The 19191-nt window shown below is 40.0% G+C and overlaps 1 protein-coding gene across 3 annotated transcripts in view; it reads left to right on the forward strand.

The window, feature by feature from the left end:
• GUF1 (GTP binding elongation factor GUF1) overlaps positions 1 to 19188 on the forward strand; it is a 45464-nt gene extending 26276 nt beyond the window's left edge. For 2 of the 3 annotated variants that reach the window (XM_090035865.1, XM_090035866.1), the window contains exons 12-17: positions 4409 to 4552; positions 6304 to 6437; positions 9679 to 9780; positions 10957 to 11076; positions 12772 to 12808; positions 15041 to 19188. In XM_090035865.1, the coding sequence (XP_089891991.1) occupies positions 4409 to 4552; positions 6304 to 6437; positions 9679 to 9780; positions 10957 to 11076; positions 12772 to 12808; positions 15041 to 15178 (675 nt within the window). In that variant the 3' untranslated portion in view covers positions 15179 to 19188. The remainder of the gene's footprint in view (positions 1 to 4408; positions 4553 to 6303; positions 6438 to 9678; positions 9781 to 10956; positions 11077 to 12771; positions 12809 to 15040) is intronic. The other variant, XM_090035867.1, reaches the window with a different exon arrangement.
• The last annotated feature ends 3 nt before the right edge of the window (positions 19189 to 19191 follow it).

Below are 19191 nucleotides of genomic sequence, written 5' to 3' on the forward strand. Positions count from 1 at the left end.
GATACAAACCCACAAAAACAAGGAACCATAACATGAAGTCACCAAACAGTATATTCCATTTTCAAATACATTTTGCTTATATCACTGTTACTGTACATGGCAAGCACATGCTACAACCTTAGTTCTGTTATAGTGGATGCCAGTCATTCATCACCATTTTTATTTGCTCTCTGCCAAACCATACACTCATAAAATCATAGGCAGGGCTGTTCCTAGGGGGTCATGAATCAGGACAACCACCCCGGGCCCTGTACTTTGAGGGGCCCGCAGAGCAGGACAGAACAGCAATGGTGCGGAGCTGGGTGGAGCGGAGGCTTTGCACCCCTCATTCACGCCCCCCCCCCCAAGCTTCTTCAGGTCTGGGGCCTGGATTGGAGCAGGGGCAGGGCCCTGCAAGGGCCGATTTTGCCCTGGGCCCTACACCCTGCTCAGGTCAGCTCTGATCGTAGGAAAGGGACCTTAAGGATCATTTAGTCCAATCCTCTGCACATATGTAGTAAGCACCGTTGTAAAGCATCCCAGACCATGGTGCTTACCACATAGCTGAATCTTATCCAGAAATGCTCTGTGGCACATACGCAAGTATTGTGCCAGTGGAACTGACAGTCACAATTTTTGCTGCAGATCTCTTTAGGTAGGACAGTGATGCTTACTACAAAGCTTATCCTATCGTTCTTTGAAAACGTCCAGTGAAAGAGATTTCACAGCTTCCATGAGCATTTTGTTTCATTGCACTGTGGTTCTTACAGTTGGGAAGGTTTTTTTCTTTCCCTGAGATTTAATCTTTTCCTGTAATTTATATTTTTGCCTTGTGTTCTGCTCTCTGTGACAAGAGAACAATTTTTCTCCCTCTTGTTTATGATTGCCTTTGAAATATTTTAAAATTGCCATCATTCCCCTTAATCGCCGTTTGTCAAAGTAAACATACCTAGTTTCTACAACCTTTTCTCAGATAGCTTGCCTTCTAACTCCTTCAATTACTTTTAGACTGTGCTTAGGTGTTTTGTATACTTCTTAAATACAGTGCCAAAACAGGTGGCAGCTGAGATGTAACCAGTGCTTAGTTGACTAGGATTCTGACCACTCACAACTTCCAGAAATAATAATGAATTATTTAAAACATGTAAGTGTTGGGTGCAGAAGAATGAGAAAAGTGTAGTTAGGTTATAGTTACTGCAGTGCAGCAATGTGCAGGTCAGTGAAGGGGCTAGTTGGCATAAGTCTTGTTTCTCATTTGGCCAAAGTGAAAGTTTATTTGATCATCATATCCTTGTCAGTGGTTTACCTTTACATTTCCTTCCTTGTAGTACCCATTTTGGGGCTTGTGCGCATGTATGTAGGTGCATGTGCCTAGCAACCTAAAGGGATCTGCAGCGAGAATTTTGGATGCCAGTTCATAGTTTCATAGTTAGTAGGGTTGGAAGGGACCTGAGCAAATTATCAAGTCCGACCCCCTGCCATGGCAGGAAAGAGTACTGGGGTCGAACGACCCCAGCAAGGTGTACATCTAGCCTCCTTTTAAAGACCCCCAGGGTAGGAGCCAGCACCACTTCTCTTGGAAGTTGGTTCCATATCCTAGCCGCCCTGACAGTGAAGTAGCGCCTCCTGATGTCTAGCCTGAATCTACCCTCTGCCAGCTTGTGACCATTATTTCTTGTCACTCCTGGTAGCGCTTGGGGGAAACAAGGACTCCCCCAGTGCCTGCTGGTCCCCTCTGACCAGTTTGTAAACGGCCACTAGATCCCCCCCTCAGCCTTCTCTTGTAGCTGCAATACATGCATGTATGCCACAGAGCATTTCTGGATAGGATTCAGATAACGTAGATTCCCCATTATCTTTTGTTTCTTGCTGGTGGGAATCAAGGAGACCAGGGGTTCAGGTCTCACTTCTTTTACTAACTAGTATTCTTTGTTTAAACCCTTGTTGATGTATCCTGGCCCATTAAGAGGGAAGGCAAATTGGGAGTCGCACCCAGATCTCTAATATGGGAAGCTGCATCTCAGGCTAATTCAGCATGCTAAGAATCTATGAAATTGAAAGACTCAGTGCTTTTGTCTGAAATGTAGCTAGCCATGTGTATGTAACTGTTTTGAAAACATCACCGTATGACTAGGCTTGGCAGGATTTGATTTTTATCAGTAAACGTTGATAAACACTGATTTTTTGCTTCACGCACACAGACTGACAAAAATATTTCCATTGTTAATAACTGAAATGTATAGAAAAGAGGTAGGAAAAATGATGGATGATGAAGTGTGTGACAGCAGGGGGAGCAATGTAACAGAACTGTACTGACTGTAATTTGCACTGCAACCCCTAGAAATCCCAGGGGACTGGGAACAAAAGACTAGGAAGTGACAACATGGATGATGGAGCTAAGGGCTTGCAGAGCCAGGACTGATGGCAGCTCTGCTGCTGGCAGCCCTATAGTAGCTATGTTTATCATTAAAAAATTGTTGCCCCCCCACATTCCTAATTTCACACACTCCTGAAAATTCAAATCAATAAAATTAAAATAAATGCTTAAAAATGATAAATTTATATTACCTGTCAAAAATTTTTTTTTTTTAAAAAAAGCAAATTTTGTCAAACCCTATATATATGACCTGGACTGTATCATAATGCGCACATATAAAAGGGAAGAATTAAATTTACAGAGGCACCTTTAATTTTAGTGCTTTCTACTTCTGTTTGGAATTTTTTAACCTAAATAATAGTTTTCTATGTAAATATATCTTTATTGCATGTCTACTAAGAAATCCCATATTTTGGTCTTTCCTATGTTTTTCTTTTCCCAAAAACTTTAATAACAAACATTTGAATTGAACTAATATAGCATCTTATGTTTCTTCTGTATAATTTTGATTTTGATGAGAGAGAAATTATTTGTTTTGGAAAACAGTTAGGAATAAGACTGAATTCTTTCAGCTGTTCATGCATTCAGTTATTTCATGAACAGTAAACGGTGTAGAACTAAAAACGTCCGTTGATTTTAATTTAAAACTAACATATACTTGTGAGGCTAAGTAATTTTTCAGCACATCTTACCAGATGTTCAACATCTAAGGTTTCTAGTAATGTAATTATGAAGAATATAGAAAATACACTTCCAAATGAGCATTATGGGAATTAAAATTACAGTGGTGGGAAGGTCTACAACTGTAAGACCAATGGTAGAACAACATTCCCGAAGTGTTAGAATTATTTGTGTGTGGTAAGTTTCAGTGCCTTCCAAAATTTTGTAGGATTCTAAGATTTCAAAATGTAATGTCTATATTTTTGGATAGCTTCAAAACATGTTATTCATTTATAGGCTTACTAAGGCAAAACCTAGCATTCCTCTAATTATCATGCTGCCGATTTATCACACTACTTTTTCCCTGCTACTTAAATGTTGAATTGTTTTTAGTGGTTATCATCTCACTATTAAAATCAGAAACAATTCTTATATGTAATGCTGAGTCCAGAACCCCAGCTGTCAAGTGTCAATGCTGTGCAGTCTCGCCCATTGGTGATTTTTAAGAGCAAGTTAGATAAATTTGCCCGGAATGATAGATGCTGCTTTTGGGGCGGGGGGATGGACTAGATGATCTCTGCCAATTCTGTCCATGCTTTCCATGATTAAGTTAGTATTTAAATAGATTTTTATGAGAATAAATCCAGCATTTGTTGCAAAATGTAGACCGTGTATGGTGAGAGGGGTCTCTTTCAGATGGTTACTGGATACTGTGGATAAGGCAAAGGGATCTCATGGTGCGGCCTACAGTTCATTTTAATGTGATTATTCTGTAACATCATTTCTTGCCATTGATATTCCTAATGAACTGTCTGCAGGTATGTACATTTTCATAATGAAAACTGGAAAGGTTCTTTAAAGTATTTTTTCTGTCTTTTGTTTCAGCTGCTCCTTTGACAGAAACATCATATGAATAAATGTTAACAATTGTATTGAAATCAAAGGATTTGAAAGACTACTTAAGTTGTGTATTTGTTCCCATACATTTGAACCGAGAAAAAATTAAATCATTTTCTCACTTCTCTGAGGATCATAATCTAGATGACATATACTGTTAAATAACTTTGCCACTGTAGTGAGGCATCTGTGATGAGGTATTAGAATTATTTGGCATCTATTTGGGATAAGAGTATTACTCACAAGTGTGTATCCAAATAACCGCAATACAACTCTATACCATCTTATACTATTGTATTTTCATTCAGTTCATCCCTTTTTCTGAAAATGTAGTTTACTAGTAGTACCTTTTAAAGACAGAAGTTAAAGCAAGGTGGTACGTTAGAGACGAACTGGTTCAGCTTTCATAGCCAACAGCCTCCTTTGTCAGATGCTAGGCGCACATGTGTGTACATGCTGCTTTAAGTTCTCAACCTGCAGTTTCTCCTCTTACAGGCATATGGTAAAGAAGAGATTATTATAATCAACCCTGCTGAGTTTCCTGATAAAAATTCTGTCTCAGAATATTTGGAGCCAACTATTTTGGGTACTGTCATAACACCCTATGAATATATGGGAAAAATAACAACTATGTGTCAGGTTTGTATATCACTTTAGTTTTGTGTGCACATTATTAAATAACCTCTGGTGTCTGTATGCTACAGTGATGGGTAGCTTGGAAATGTTAAAAAATAATAATTCTTTTCCAGTAAAACCTAAATGTTAAAACTCAGGTGTGAATGACCTCATTTCTGACTTCAGAATTCCCTATAATGTTCGAGCTCAGTAAGCAAAGTTTTTTGAGTTCTGTAAAATAAGGTGTTTGTTCTAATTCCTTGATTCTTCTTATATAGGGGAAATTAGTGGGAGCTGTTGGAGTAGTTTGAAACATATTTTGTATCAGTAGTCCCAAAAAAACTGTGGGGAAGCTTGCAGCTTCACGTAGGAAAGCTTGCAGCTTCTTGTCACTCAGACAAGTATCTATGCAGGTATGATACACCTGTCCTTGTCCAAATGTGGAACAGATCAGGATGATAAAAATGATGTTTAATATCTCATTTTAGCAAAAACTCAAATTGCAAAGTGTTGCTTTTATCAGTTGCACCTGAAATGCACATTTTAAAAACTTTGTTCTTTACCTGAACAGCCCCATCTAGTTGCATTGGAAAATTTTATTTGTTTTTTTTTTTTTTAAATTAAGTATAAAGACAAAAGTAAAAGTTGCAATAGACATAAATGTCATAATGCTTTGAAACATACAAAATTACATAATACAGAACAGTATACTGTTACATTAGTGCCCAAAGCATATAGTATAATCAGTAGTCTGGAAATAAGGGGGTCAGATATTGATTCTGCAGTCATCTGCAGAGCTATACTCCCATGTATACGTCAGTGGTTCTAGGTGTAGTAGTAAGATCCACATGCTAAAAACTGTTTGCAGAACTTAGTGCATTAAGGGGTAGGAGCAAAATATATTAGGATTTTCAGCGATGAGGCAAGAAGCATCTGGAAATCTCGTATTAGGTGGTGGAATAAACAACACTATTTCATGTGAAGTACAGATATTTAATGTTTTTGATGTTATAATGCTTATTTAGTTTGGGGCCTAAGCAAATGACTAGAAAAAAGAATGTATGCTATCTCATAGCTCGTGGCTGGAGTTTCTCAACATACCATATTACTTGATTTTAAGATGAGGGCTGAGGATGGAAAGGGAAGCCTCTCATCTTAGAATTAAGTCTGAGGATGGGAAGGCAGCTACTGTGGCTCAGGCTGTAGCCCCTACTTGAGGTTGGGGCTGTAGCTGCTGCCTGCCCCACTCTCTGCCGCAACCTCTGCACCCCCTGGCATTCCTCTTCTCCCCATCCCCCAACTCATCCTCTGCTCCCCTGCCTGCTTGGCTCTCTTGCACCCTTATCCTCACTCTGTGCTGGCAGGCTCTGTCCATAGTGGCATGGGGCACCGAGCATGGCCCCAGCCTGACCCCGCAGCAGCAGCACCCCAGACTAGAATGGAAATGAGCAGAGAGCAAAATTAAGGAGTGGGGGAAACAGGCTGTGATGTGGGGGAAGCAGAGGATGAAGGGGCAAGGGGGGATCATAGGCTGTGGGGTGAAGAGAGGGAAGGGCAAAGGAGGGGGCACAGAGATGAAACAGAAAGGAAAGTGGGGGCAAGGCTGCAGGGAGGGCAGTAGCAGGGGGGTAGGCACAAGCAGGGAACAAGGTACTTAGTCTCCCCATACCACCTGTCCACCCCCCTGCAACCTCCCAGTAATTAGATTCTGTAAATGGAAACTATACATTTTTTTATGCAGGGGAGAACTTCTGTTGTTTAAACTTATGTTGTAGGCTCGCAGGGCAGTTCAAAAAGACGTAATGTATATTGATGAACAGAGGGTTATGCTGAAATATCTCTTCCCACTGAATGAAGTAGTTGTGGATTTCTATGACACTCTAAAATCCTTGTCTTCTGGATATGCTAGGTAAGCTTCCTTTATTTTGAAGAGGTTAAAAATTTGAAAGAATTTTCAAAGGCATGGAAGGAAATTTTCAGCTCTTAACACTAACATTTAATCGGGGAAGAATATTTTTTGTAATGATGCAGAAATGGTCTTTTATGCATGTCATAACTAGTGTTGCCTTAAAGTCTTACATTCTAGTTTAAAAAAATTATAGAGAATGGGATGACAAATACTGTGATTAGAGAAGGGACCCGACAAGGAGGGATACAACATGGCAGATGAGACAACATTCTAAAGTTACGAATAGGTCTTTGACTGAAGCAAATATGTCTTGTGTTTTTCATGCAACTATGGGAAAACTAAAACTAGAACATGAAAAATTGTTGAATGTTCAGCCAGCTTTGAGATGTGGGAGCTATTCTGGTTAGTAAATATATAAAAGAAACTATATTTGCTATTTCCATTTGGCAGACAAGGTTCTTTGGGTAAATTTCCATTTGGAATATTTTACATAGTAAAAGAAGCATAGGAATTTTTGAAGTATAAAATATTACTACAGCTCTACCTTTTACTCAAGACTTAGACTGTCCCTTTGAATAGGATAATGGCATTAAACCTTTTACTGCTGAATCAGCTAAGGCAAAGAAGCAAGGTCATACTTGCAAAGTCAGTGGTACTTAACTGCTCTGGCCCTGTGGGCCAGGTGAGCAGTGCAGGGACAGTTCACTGTTGGGATTATGTGCACAAAGTCGGTCCCAAGTGTGATCTGGCCTGCTGGCACAATTCTCTGTGCCAGATCCAGCCACCGTGTAACTGTGCCAGCACAATCAAGCACGGAAAGCCATTTCATCCAGACCATGGGGCTCTGCGTAGGTCTGGAAATTTGGCAGTGAGGGAGTGGCAGCAGCATTAGTTGCCACATCTCTGGGAGCAATTAATATTTCTACTGCTTCCTGGCTGCCAAATTTCTGGACTTGTCGGGAGCCGCATGAGCTGGATGACATGGCTCTGCAGACTGGACATGACCCACAGGCCGGAGGTTGAGCATTGGTTCTATAACTAATAGACAGAAATGGGACAGAACCAACTGAACCTTTGGGTGCTTTGGCACTCATGTCTTCTTGATATATATCAGTTCTGAAATAACCATAGTTAAACGTCAGATGCTGTAAGGAGAGACACCCAGTGGGATGGAAGTGTAATAGCTTCCATGCATTTCTGGGTATCACTATGATCATCATTGAAAAGGGATATTCAGAACAGAAGTTTCTTTACATTTTGATTCTGGGATGCAGGAAGGAGTTTTGAAAGGGGCCAAATGGAGTTTGGTGTTTCACTTCCTGTGCCCTTTTTAAAATTTCCAGCTGTAAACAGATTACAGTATGACCATCAGTGATAATTAATTAATCTAGGTATCAGTTAACCTAATTTACTGTCTTACAGAATCTTCTTCTCTTGCCAGCATTGTTCCAGTGTGTGGTGTACTCCACTATGAGACCTGGCATTATATGAGTATTGTTATTGTGTTAAAGGGATGACTGAAAATGGATTTTTAAGGAAATAATTAAAAATGGTAATTCATTAGAACTAGTCAGAAGCTCACATGAAAAGAAATGTTCTCAACTTTGTTTTGGGAATTAAGCAAATAACTTTTTGCACATTGAGATAAAAATGCATTCCTTTAGGTAAAATCTTAAATATTGGAAGATATAACAATGTGGTGGTACTTATTAGTACCTTAGGGGGAGTTCAGCTGACTGGAATGCTATTTGGTAGATGAGATTTAAGTTGGTGAAAGCTCATTGCCTCTTGTGTCTGAAACCTGATCTCAAGAGATTTGGCATTAGGATGCATTATACTTTGATCTCGCCTCAGTACTTATTTCTTTAATGATCATAATTATGTTTGTCATTTTATAGCATAAGAATGACATGATCTTCTCCCTGGAAAAGATTATAGTTTACAAAGGGCAAATGAAAAACTACTACTAAGTAGTGGGAGAGTATTCTGAGAATTACAATAACGGGGTCATAAGCTTGTTTTGGTGTTTCATGCTGATTAGTCTTCTGTGCTTTTCTTAAATTTGTTTTATGGAAATAGGATTATAATTGGCATTGGTTTTTTGTTGTTTGTATATGATTGAGCTAGAGGAGCAAGAAAATGGTGAAAAGAATGGAAATAGAAGTATCGCAGGAAAAGAGGCTGGGGAGTAAAAAACTGAACGGGGGGGTGTTTGGAAATGGAGAGAGAGAGAAGGAAGCTGATGGTGAGGAGGGGAGGGAGAAGCTGAAGAGAATGAGATGTTATCAAGTAGGAGCAACCAGTTAGTCAAATAGTATAAATAAAAACGGTTCAGAAGTCCTGTTTTAAGGTATAGAATTCTAACCACAGATAACTTTGGGATGTATAGTCTGCTTCTGCAGCTGATAGCTTCTGTAGGCTGGGGCTTTATGTAGCTTCCCCCTGGAATGATTAGGGAAAGAAGCCCCTTGGTCCTGGTGTAGGCTCCTAGAGAATCCAGTGGAGATGGTGATGGTTCCAACCATGGCTGACTGGTGCCACCTTAGGGGGGTCATGCGCCACCCCCCCAACGACCAGTCAGCAACCTGGGGGGCGGGGTTGTTCCCCACAGCGGATCTTGTCAGCTGGGAGGAGGGTGGAGTCTGACCAGGGGTGGGGGCGTCCCTGTGACAAAGCTTACCAACCAGAAGTGGCCATGGCCTACATCCAGCACTCCCACGTCCTGACCGGTGCTCATGGGGGAAGGGTGCCTGCCCCCCCCGCCCATCGCAGCTGCTCAGGGGGTGCACCACTGGTCCCAACTTACCCTACTCAATAGCTGGAAGAAAGGATGCCTGCCAATATTTGGGAATAAGATTTTTTTCAGTTCTGGAGAGAACTATTTTTGTAATGTACTATTGTAATTCTCAGAATACTCTCCTATTACTTAGTAGTTTTTCATCTGGCCTTTATAAACTATAATCCAAGAGTAAATTGGATGCTTATCTTGCTGGGATCCTATGACCCCAGCTGACTTCCTGCCCTTTGGGCAGGGGGCTGGACTCCATCTTCCGAGGTCCCTTCCAGCCCTAATGTCTATGAAATCTATGAAATTTACTAAAACAATTTAAGGAATCTATCTGTATTTTAACAAAAATCCAAGTGTCTTTTTACTAAGTGGTATAGAAAACAAACTTTTTAACACCAGGATCACAGGATTCATCACAAGTGTTGCTGACTTTTAAACTTTTTCTCTGTGTAGTTTTGATTATGAAGATGCAGGATACCAGGCAGCAGACCTTGTCAAAATGGATTTTCATTTAAATGGAAACACTGTTGAGGAACTTGCAACTGTTGTACACAAGTGAGTCGATGAACTGGACGGCCTCAGCTAGTGAATCAAAAATAGTTTTATAGATGCTGGTAACATACATTAATATAGGACTGAGTACGTCACCATTCAGCTGGCTTCAAGAATGATCTGTAAAAGAAAAGAGGCATTTTAAAACTTGACACGTACTTAATACTTTTATTATTTTTAAAAGATACAAATTATTAATCAGAGAAAGTAGAAAATGTTAAGATAGGGTAACTGTGGATAAGCAAGAGAAGGAGAAGGATAAACTTTCTCCTTTGAAGAGAGCAGATAATATTGTGGAAAGGTCTGATGAAAATAAGACACTGGTTTCTTAAAGGAATCCAGCTGGAAATTGCTTAGTTCTATGTTCCACATAATTTCAGTTCCATGTAAATTTGCTTTTGTCTTCCTGAGTTAACGCCATACTTGGAAGAGTGTACACACAGTGAAGACGGCATTTCTACCAGGTTCCTATGATATATAAAGTTTTTTTTTTTCATAATTTATCATTTTCTATTACCTTTTCAAAATAGGGTTTGACATACGACCCTTCACTGGTCTTTAGCTTCTGAATCCACTGTGATTTGGAAATTGAACAGGTTTGGTGAGAAGAGTGTTTATCATAGACTGGAAAAAGAGAACATATGTAGAGTTCATATTTATAAAATGGAAACATACACTTGGGCACTGTAAGCAAATATTATTTTCTGCATTTTTTAATTAAGAAGGCAAGCTTCTTCAAAACAGAAGGAAGCTGCAGTGTCCAGATTCATTTGACTACTTTTTCCAGTCCTTAGTCGAATCCTACCTTTTGTACGTGATTTTACCTCCATATCAGTCAAACACTATCTTCCTTAAGATAGACCCTTCCTTCAAAAACTGGGTAAGACTTTCAAGCTGAATTATTCCAGTATTATAGTATACTTTAATACAGAGTCCAAGGATATGAAAGTCAATGTCAAAGGACCAGAATTCTTAAATTAGACGTCTTAAACTGAAATTAGTTTAATTATATTGAACTACTTATTCAATAAGATGCAATATATTGACAATATATTTTGAACTTCTCTACTGCAGATTGTGTGAAGTCTTTATAATAAAAGTGTTAGAAATATTTATCTTTAATATTTTTTCTAGGGTTGCAGTACTTGCCCTAAAAACTCTTGTATATTTCTTTTTCAGGGACAAGGCATATGCTGTTGGTAAAGCCATATGTGAACGTTTAAAAGATGCTATTCCTAGACAGTTGTTTGAAATTGCCATCCAGGCCGTTATTGGCAAGAAAATTATTGCAAGAGAAACGTAAGTTGCACTTTTTCTGACTTCAGTGAAGTTTTGTGATGAGAACTTTTTTTATTTTCTGTTCAAATAGATTTTGTTGTATAACCGAGCCACTGTTCACCCTGAAACAGGTAAGGTGTTGTCACTTACATTTCCAACCAGTGGGAGACTTAAATAAGGTGGCCTAGATTTTTTCTATTATAAGGTATAGACAGATGAAACCATTATACTGAATTAAAAGTGGGGGGACTTCCTGCTCAGAAACATATCAGCTGATCAGTTTTAACTGTTCTGTTTGTTCACTGTATCTTGCAGTAAGTAAAGCTAAATTGGGGCATTTTGAAACACCTAAATACTGCAGTTTCCACTTGATGTGGGATTGGGCTGGACACCAGATACAGCTGCAGTGGCACATGGTAATTTCCAACCCTCTCCTTTTTGGTATAATTGTTTTGTCTATCTATACCCCATATACTGTCAGTTTCTTGCATAGTAAAATGATTGCTTGATTTTCAGATTTTGAATCTGGTATTCTTTTGAAGTTTATAAAGTCAAAGAAAAAAATCCAGTGTTGTTACTATGAGTGTATAAAAACAAAATGCTTCTAATGGATGGAGCTTAAGTTGGAAGCAGATGGCAAAGGAGTTACTTCTAGGATGTAGCAAAATAGTTTTCTCTGATAAAATTTCCTTGATTAGACTTCCATTTAATAAAGGGTCCTAGCACCTTGGAAATATGAGTGGCAGGAGAGTTCTTTTCTGTTTTCCATCCCTTTGCAAGCTGCTGCTTCCATAGGAAACACTGTGCAGGCTGGACAAAAGGCATTTCTACAAAACCGGCTCCACTGAAAACAGACTATTGTTGCTTGGTATGATACCAATTCAGTTTTTTGGTTGCTGCAAAACACTAGGATTTGGATTATGGCAAGTAATTGCAGACAATAGAGGATCCAAGCGAAAAAAGTTATCATGCCAGTGGTTCTTAATATGTAAAGAATTTATGAACAGTAGAAATCACGGCATGCCTTTAAACAACTAGTCATCTCTAATAAAATGGTTCTCAACTTTTCTAGACCCAAGGTATCCCTTGGTGTAAATGCCAGCTCTTAGTTTTTCACATCTTTGACTACGGAAAAATAATAGCAATATTTCTATTGCAAAGAACTCAGGCTGCAGCAGGACAGGATGTTTTTAACAATGGATTCCTGTTTGAAATCTCTGGGTTGTTCCATGGCACTCCTGAAAGGATCTCAGGGCACTCTAGGGTGTTGTGACACCTTGGTTGAGATGTTCACTCATCTAGCAGATGGTGAACTTGCTTCATTGCAATAATACACTCTTTTGGCTACCCAAAAATTGCTGGCTTTTGGTTAGTGAAAGTATTATACATTTTTAAACTACTCTTACTTTGATAAAGTTGAAGATGTGGCTTTTAAAGAGAGAGATCATAACATTTTAGTTACGTAACATACACTCTTGAATAAATAACTGCAAAATCCAAAAAATATGGGCAGAGTTTAAAAGGCAACCTTCAAGTTTAGTTTGGACTAGAGTAGTTTAAATCCGATACTGATTTGGGTAATCATGCCCAACCATCTGAGGATTGTGTTGTATTGTTTCATATGTTCTTAAGGGTTAGAATAAGGCACCTCGTGGAGGGCCTGGACTTCCTAAGATGTCCAGTCATGCAGAAAATATATGGTATTTTCTCTTTCAGGTTGAAAGCTTACAGAAAGGATGTCCTGGCAAAATGTGTAGGTATTTTTCAGTTGGGGAAATCCTAACACATTTAAATGTAAATCCTTTCACTAAAGGGATGTGATCCACCTACCTACTTCCTTGAGCCTCTTTCCGTGTCTGCCAAAGAGGTTGTGCTTGTTTTTCTTTCTTGTGGATTGTTTGGATAGTTTCATAGTAGCTAGGGTTGGAAGGGACCTAGGTAGATCATCAAGTCCGACCCCCTGCCTTGGCAGGAAAGAGCACCGGGGTCAGATGACCCCGGCAAGGTGCTCATCTAACTTCCTTTTAAAAATCCCCAGGCTAGGAGCCTGCACCACTTCCCCTGGAAGCCGGTTCCAGGCCCTAGCCGCCCTGACTGTGAAGTAGCGCCTCCTAATATCTAATCTAAACCTACCCTCCGCCAACTTGTGACCGTTATTCCTGGTCACTCCTGGCAGCGCACGGGGGAACAGGGACTCCCCCAATACCTGCTGATCCCCCCTGACCAGTTTGTAGCAGGCCACAAGGTCCCCCCTTAACCTTCTCTTGTGGAGGCTAAACAGGTTCAGGTCCCGTAGCCTCTCCTCATAAGGCTTGCCCTGCTGACCCCTGATCATACGAGTGGCCCTCCTCTGGACTCTTTCCATATCGTCCACGTCCCTCTTGAAGTGTGGCACCCAGAACTGGACGCAGTACTCCAGCTGTGGCCTGACCAGTGCCGCATAGAAGGGGAGGATCACCTCCCTGGACCTGCTCGAGATGCATCTGTGGATGCATGACAGGGTACGGTTGGCCTTCTTGACTGCCTCCCCACACTGCCGGCCCATGTTCATCGTGGAGTCAATGACGACTCCAAGATCCTTTTCCGTCTCCGTGCTGGCAAGAGGGGAGTTCCCCAACCTGTAAGTGTGGTGCCGGTTCTTCCTCCCCATGTGCAACACCTTGCACTTATCAGTGTTAAACCCCATCCTATTCTCATCCGCCCACCGTTGCAACCTGTCAAGGTCAGCTTGTAGCCTATTGCACCCTTCTAGTGCACCCACATCCCCCCACATCTTAGTGTCATCAGCAAACTTGAACAGGGTGCTTTCTACCCCCTCATCCAAGTCACTGATGAAGATGTTGAACAGTGCGGGCCCGAGGACCGAGCCCTGCGGAACCCCACTGCCCACGTCCTTCCAGGTCGAGAAGAACCCATCCACTACCACCTTCTGGGTGCGGCCCTCCAACCAGTTGGCGACCCATTTGACTGTGTGGGCATCGACACCACAGTCTCCCAGCTTTTTGATGAGGACAGGGTGAGAGACAGTGTCGAAAGCCTTCCGGAAGTCCAGAAAGACTACATCCACAGCAACCCCTGCATCTAATGATTTGGTGACCTGATCGTAAAAGGCCACCAGGTTGGTCTGACAAGACCTGCCACTGATGAACCCATGTTGGTTGCCCCTGAGCATGCATTCCCCTGCAAGGCCCTCCTGGATGTGTGCCAGGAGAATTTTTTCAAAGAGCTTACCCGGGATTGAGGTAAGACTAACTGGCCTGTAATTTCCTGGGTCCTCTTTTTTTCCCTTTTTGAAGATAGGGACCACATTGGCCCTCTTCCAGTCCTCCGGCACCTCACCAGAGCACCACGAGTGCTCATATTGTAACCCACTGTGAGCCTTTCTGGAAAGGGAGAGAGATAAATCTAAATGTATTGTGGTGATTGTCTTTTTGCATCCTGGTGCTTTTACTATACTTGTAATACAGTTCAGAGAAGTTGGCTGTTTTTCAGTGGGGGGTGTGTGTGACACGCAGTCACCCACACACCCGAGTCAGTGATATAAGAAAGTCCCCAAGCTGACACTAGTTTATAGACAGGTTTACACTGATTTTCAGTGATCAATTTAGAATGTAGTTTGAATGATGTAAAGCTTAGCTTTATAGACTAGAATTATACAAAAAGTAACACTTGTTAGATTTTTAAGGCTCTAAAAGACCAGAAATAAGTTTAGAGAAGTAAAGATTGCTTTCCCTTAGTCTTTGTAGCTATTGAGCAAATTCAGCATGTGATCAACCTGTGTGATGGGGAAACTGATAGTGCATACCTATAGAACTGCCTAAACTGACTCTCTTCTCCCTTCCAAGAGGTGACTATTGGGACTTAATAAGCAACACATAATAAAACTAACTTAAAAAAGAGAGACTCTGGTAGACTTCATAATACAGTTTTAAAACTTGCATTATAGCACAGTATAACTTTTAGACTATTTTTTCCTCTTTAATAGTATGGTGGAGATATTTCAAGAAAAATGAAGCTTTTAAAGAAACAAGCAGAGGGAAAGAAGAAGATGAGGAAAATTGGCAATGTGGAAGTGCCAAAAGATGCCTTTATAACTGTCCTAAAGAGACAATCTAACAAATAATTGGAGACTAATAATATACTTTAATACTTCTGGGGGAATTGGTGTGTAACTTCCATCTGGTGTATTTGATTTGTAATATGAAATGTTGTACCTGCATATTCAGAGATACTATTGTAATCATGTATATATATTTTTGTAAACTACAGTTTTTTTATTACCAGGTGCTACTTGATAATATGTACAAATGCTTGTAAACGGTCTTAGGAAATTAAACTTGAATGACTGAAAACTAAATATTTTTCCACATAATTTTGATTAAAATTTTATACTTTCCAATATTTGAGTAAATAACTCATTCTAACACCATGAATAATAAGCTGTGTCTAACCTTGTGGAAACTTCTTGTGCCTGAAAGAACCAGGGCAGTGCATCATACAACTGTATAAAACAGAATTCTAGTATATTAACTGTCATTGCAGCAAGGTAATTTTCTTATTGAGAAAATTATTCTTCTTGTATTGAATAGTTACCTCAAAATAATAATTGTCCAACTTACTTGCTAAAGTTGCTATTTTTAGCTAATAGTCCATATAGTACAGCAGGATGTGGTTAAGTAGTTGAGGGATTCTAATTTTAGTGTTTCAAATAATAGATAAAGAGAACATGCAATCAAGTTCCTTAAATCCTGTTAGTATTGCTCAGCTGTTCTTCTGTCCAGCCCAATTACAGTTTCAGCAAAGACACCAGGGCCAGGTTATTCCTTATCTGTATTAGGAAGAACCTAAAAAAAGTCAGCAGCCTGTACCTGCCAGTGCTAGGGGCTGCTTCAGCTGGGCAACAGGGAGAAGCATCCAAGGCAGGGGTAGGCAACTCTTGGCATGCCTACCAGCGTGTGGCATGCAAAGGCATTTTGCTTGGCATGTGGAAGCATAAACCCAGCCCCTAGCACACAACAGGGATTGGGCCCCTTAGCTCCCATGCTGTCCGCCCCTGGCATCCCAGCATATTACAAGTCAAGATTACAGGTGTTTTTCACATTCTGCCTAAATAGATTGCTGACCCATGAGCTAAGGCCTTCTATACATTCTGCTATTAAATAGAGGGATAGGGTCAGTTCTGGACATAGACAGATCTTTTTAATTCTTGGAGTGGTTAGTTCTCCAACATATTACATATAGATCAGGAAACATACTCATTACAAAAAAAAACTACAGGATTGGTGTTTCTGAAGAGCAGCTTACCTTTGATGAAGAGATGCATGTACAAATGTTTATACCCAGCTTAAATTTAGGTGGCTTCCTTCAAGTAAGAAATTGGGGGTGGGCTGATTGTTTGATTCAGGAAGATTAAAAATAGCCTGATTAGGGTTAGTGGGCAGGAATAGTACAGGCTTAAGGGGGTGGCAAGTGGTTGGGCTTTTCCAACCCCAGGGCAGCATTGTGAACACAGGCATTTGCTACCTCAGGTTAACCCTTTGGAGAGCAAGTGAACTAACTTTTAAGGATAACTTCCTGAAAGTAAACTAATTTAGATCAGGCACACTTTTGGGGACAACTTAAAGCCCTGTGAATGGCTGCAGGACTAGGCATGTAAGTCCATCTAACTTTGTTTAGGTCAATATAAATGTAACACTTGTACATAGCCCAGATCATCACTGAACCAGAAAAAGATTTCAGACATGGGTAATGTAAGAAGAAAGATGAGAATTGCCAAGAGGTTGGATGGAGTTGGACCTTATCAAAGATATTAAAACAATTGTCTTAGTGAATGAAGTGGGCTTATTCTATAACATAATTCAGCACTAAACAGATGCTTCCTTTTTTGAGACAGGTTTCTGGTAATTGATGTTATTCAGAACAAAGTACAAAGGCAAGTTCATGTAGAGGACAACTAAGATTGAATGTGGAATTAAAAAAAGGAACAGAGTGGTCCTATATAAATCTTTGCCCTGTGAAAATAGCTATTCCTGCAAGAAATGCAGAAGCTAGTTTTTATTTCCCTCCTGAAAAATTTCAACTAAAAAAATTCTAGAAGGGTTCCATTAAGTCTCTGTGGATACATCTACATGTTTATTAATGTACAGTAGTTACTGAGCATCTAATTTAGAACTTGCTTAATGAAGTACTACCACAATGTACAGTAACTATAGAGTTATTGTTCAGTAATGCTGGCACATGATTTTTTTTTAGCGACACTTACTGTACAGTAGCATATTGATGTGGTTTTTGCCTGGCATACTACTGCACAGTGTTATTAGGCTACTGTGCATTAAGTGCTTTGTGTAGACACACCCTGGAAGGATGCTCTGGAAATGAATTAAGTATTATGTAGTGCTCTTACCAGCTGCATAGCTATTTGTTACAGCTTGCTTATTTTTCCATATTACTAGTTTTAGAATACACTTACTGCAAGTTTAGCTTCAGGCTTCAGAAGAAATTTAACTTTGTATTTGAGGCTGGTAATGTTTCATTTAATTTTTTTGACACTGGTAAGATTTACTGTTTCCCTACTTGTACTTAGTGGCAGCCTGCTGCTAAAGGGCTATTCAGTAATAAACCTACCTGTGTATGACACATTTGTAGTTAAGGAATGCTTTCAATTTAGCTTTCAAGAATGTAATTTTCACAAGCAAATGTTTTATAAAGCATGAAAAGGAGCACAAAAAGAACACTGACTACTTTATTTTTAAAGTCTGTTTATCCTCAAAGTACTTTAATTAAATAATTACTTTATACTGGGGGTTGCTAACCTGTGACACTGCTGCGACAGGCAGCGTGTGTGTAACATACAGCAGGTTTGTGTGGGGACAGGTACACAGTGTGTGCATTTACACATGCCATGGAAGGTAGTAATAAAATTACAGCTTATTGCTCTGCAGTTTATTGCTCCTTGGCACATGGTTTACATGTTGTTGTAATCTGGACTGCAGCACATTGAGGGGGCCCAGGGGCTAGCCTGGGGCTGCTCTGACCATGCTCAAACTGCTGTGAAGGAGGTAGTTGGAGCATGAGGGTGATGGGGCTAGCTGGCTAGCAGCTCAGGGGCTGAAGCACTCTCATGCCTCAGTCAGCTGGCATGCAACAGCACACATGTAGATGTTGACAAGAACTCTGCAACAGGATAGTACTTGTATGTACAAGCTGCAGAGTTTATTAGTTTCATGTATCCTAATAAGGGCACATGAGTAGACCCTGAGAGGTCTGTACCATTAAAATAGTCAATTGTGCAGTAAACATCTTGCATAGATCCACCCCGTGGCAGATAATGTAGATTAGCTATGGAGCACAAGGCAGGAAGCAGAAAGCTGAGCAGGTTGGGTAAGGGAAAGGGACTGAAATGGCACTCAGAAAGGAGTGTGGGGCTAATAAGTGGTATGTCCAGCAAAAAGGCTGGCCCGCACCGCTATTTTTATACTATGTTTTTGAGGAGCTGGCCTGGGATGAGATTAACTGTCCTCTTACCTAAAAGAGAACAAAAGTATCCTTTCACTACAACTCACTGAAAACTAGTCTGCTCTTTAGCCCCCCTTTATGTTCAACAAAACAAAAGTTTAGACATTTTCAGTTTGTGTACATAAGCTTTACTCAGAGCAAGAACGTAGAGTGTTCAACAATTATAACAATACAATGCAAAATAATTATTCTACTGCAAAGTGGCTCAGTAACAGATAGACTTGTTTTAATACAATGACCTTTTGTAGACTATTACATTAAATAATTGCAAAGAGGTTATATTATCACATCACTGAAGCAACTAAATTCTTGTCTTAAAAACAAAAAACCACTTAACATGTTTCCTCATTTACAAAGCTCATAATTACTAACCATAGAAAAATGCTAAATTAATTTGTAACATGTAACAAAGAAAAAAAGTGCTTGGGCAGAAATCTGGTATGTACAAAATTGTAAAATAAAGTTTTTGAAGGGGGCAGCTGCATTTTTAGGCACTGTTTCCATGTTTGTTTGTTTTTTTCATTTGCCTGAATTTTGTGCAGTAGTACTTAGGAAATGTTCAAGAGCAATTAGAGTAAGATAAGTTTAAGGCAACCAAGTGCAAAAGCTCAGTGTGCATTT

Source organism: Crocodylus siamensis, chromosome 2 (genome assembly GCF_052110815.1).
Source record: "Crocodylus siamensis isolate JL-2025a chromosome 2, ASM5211081v1, whole genome shotgun sequence".
In the NCBI taxonomy this organism is placed as follows: domain Eukaryota; kingdom Metazoa; phylum Chordata; order Crocodylia; family Crocodylidae; genus Crocodylus; species Crocodylus siamensis.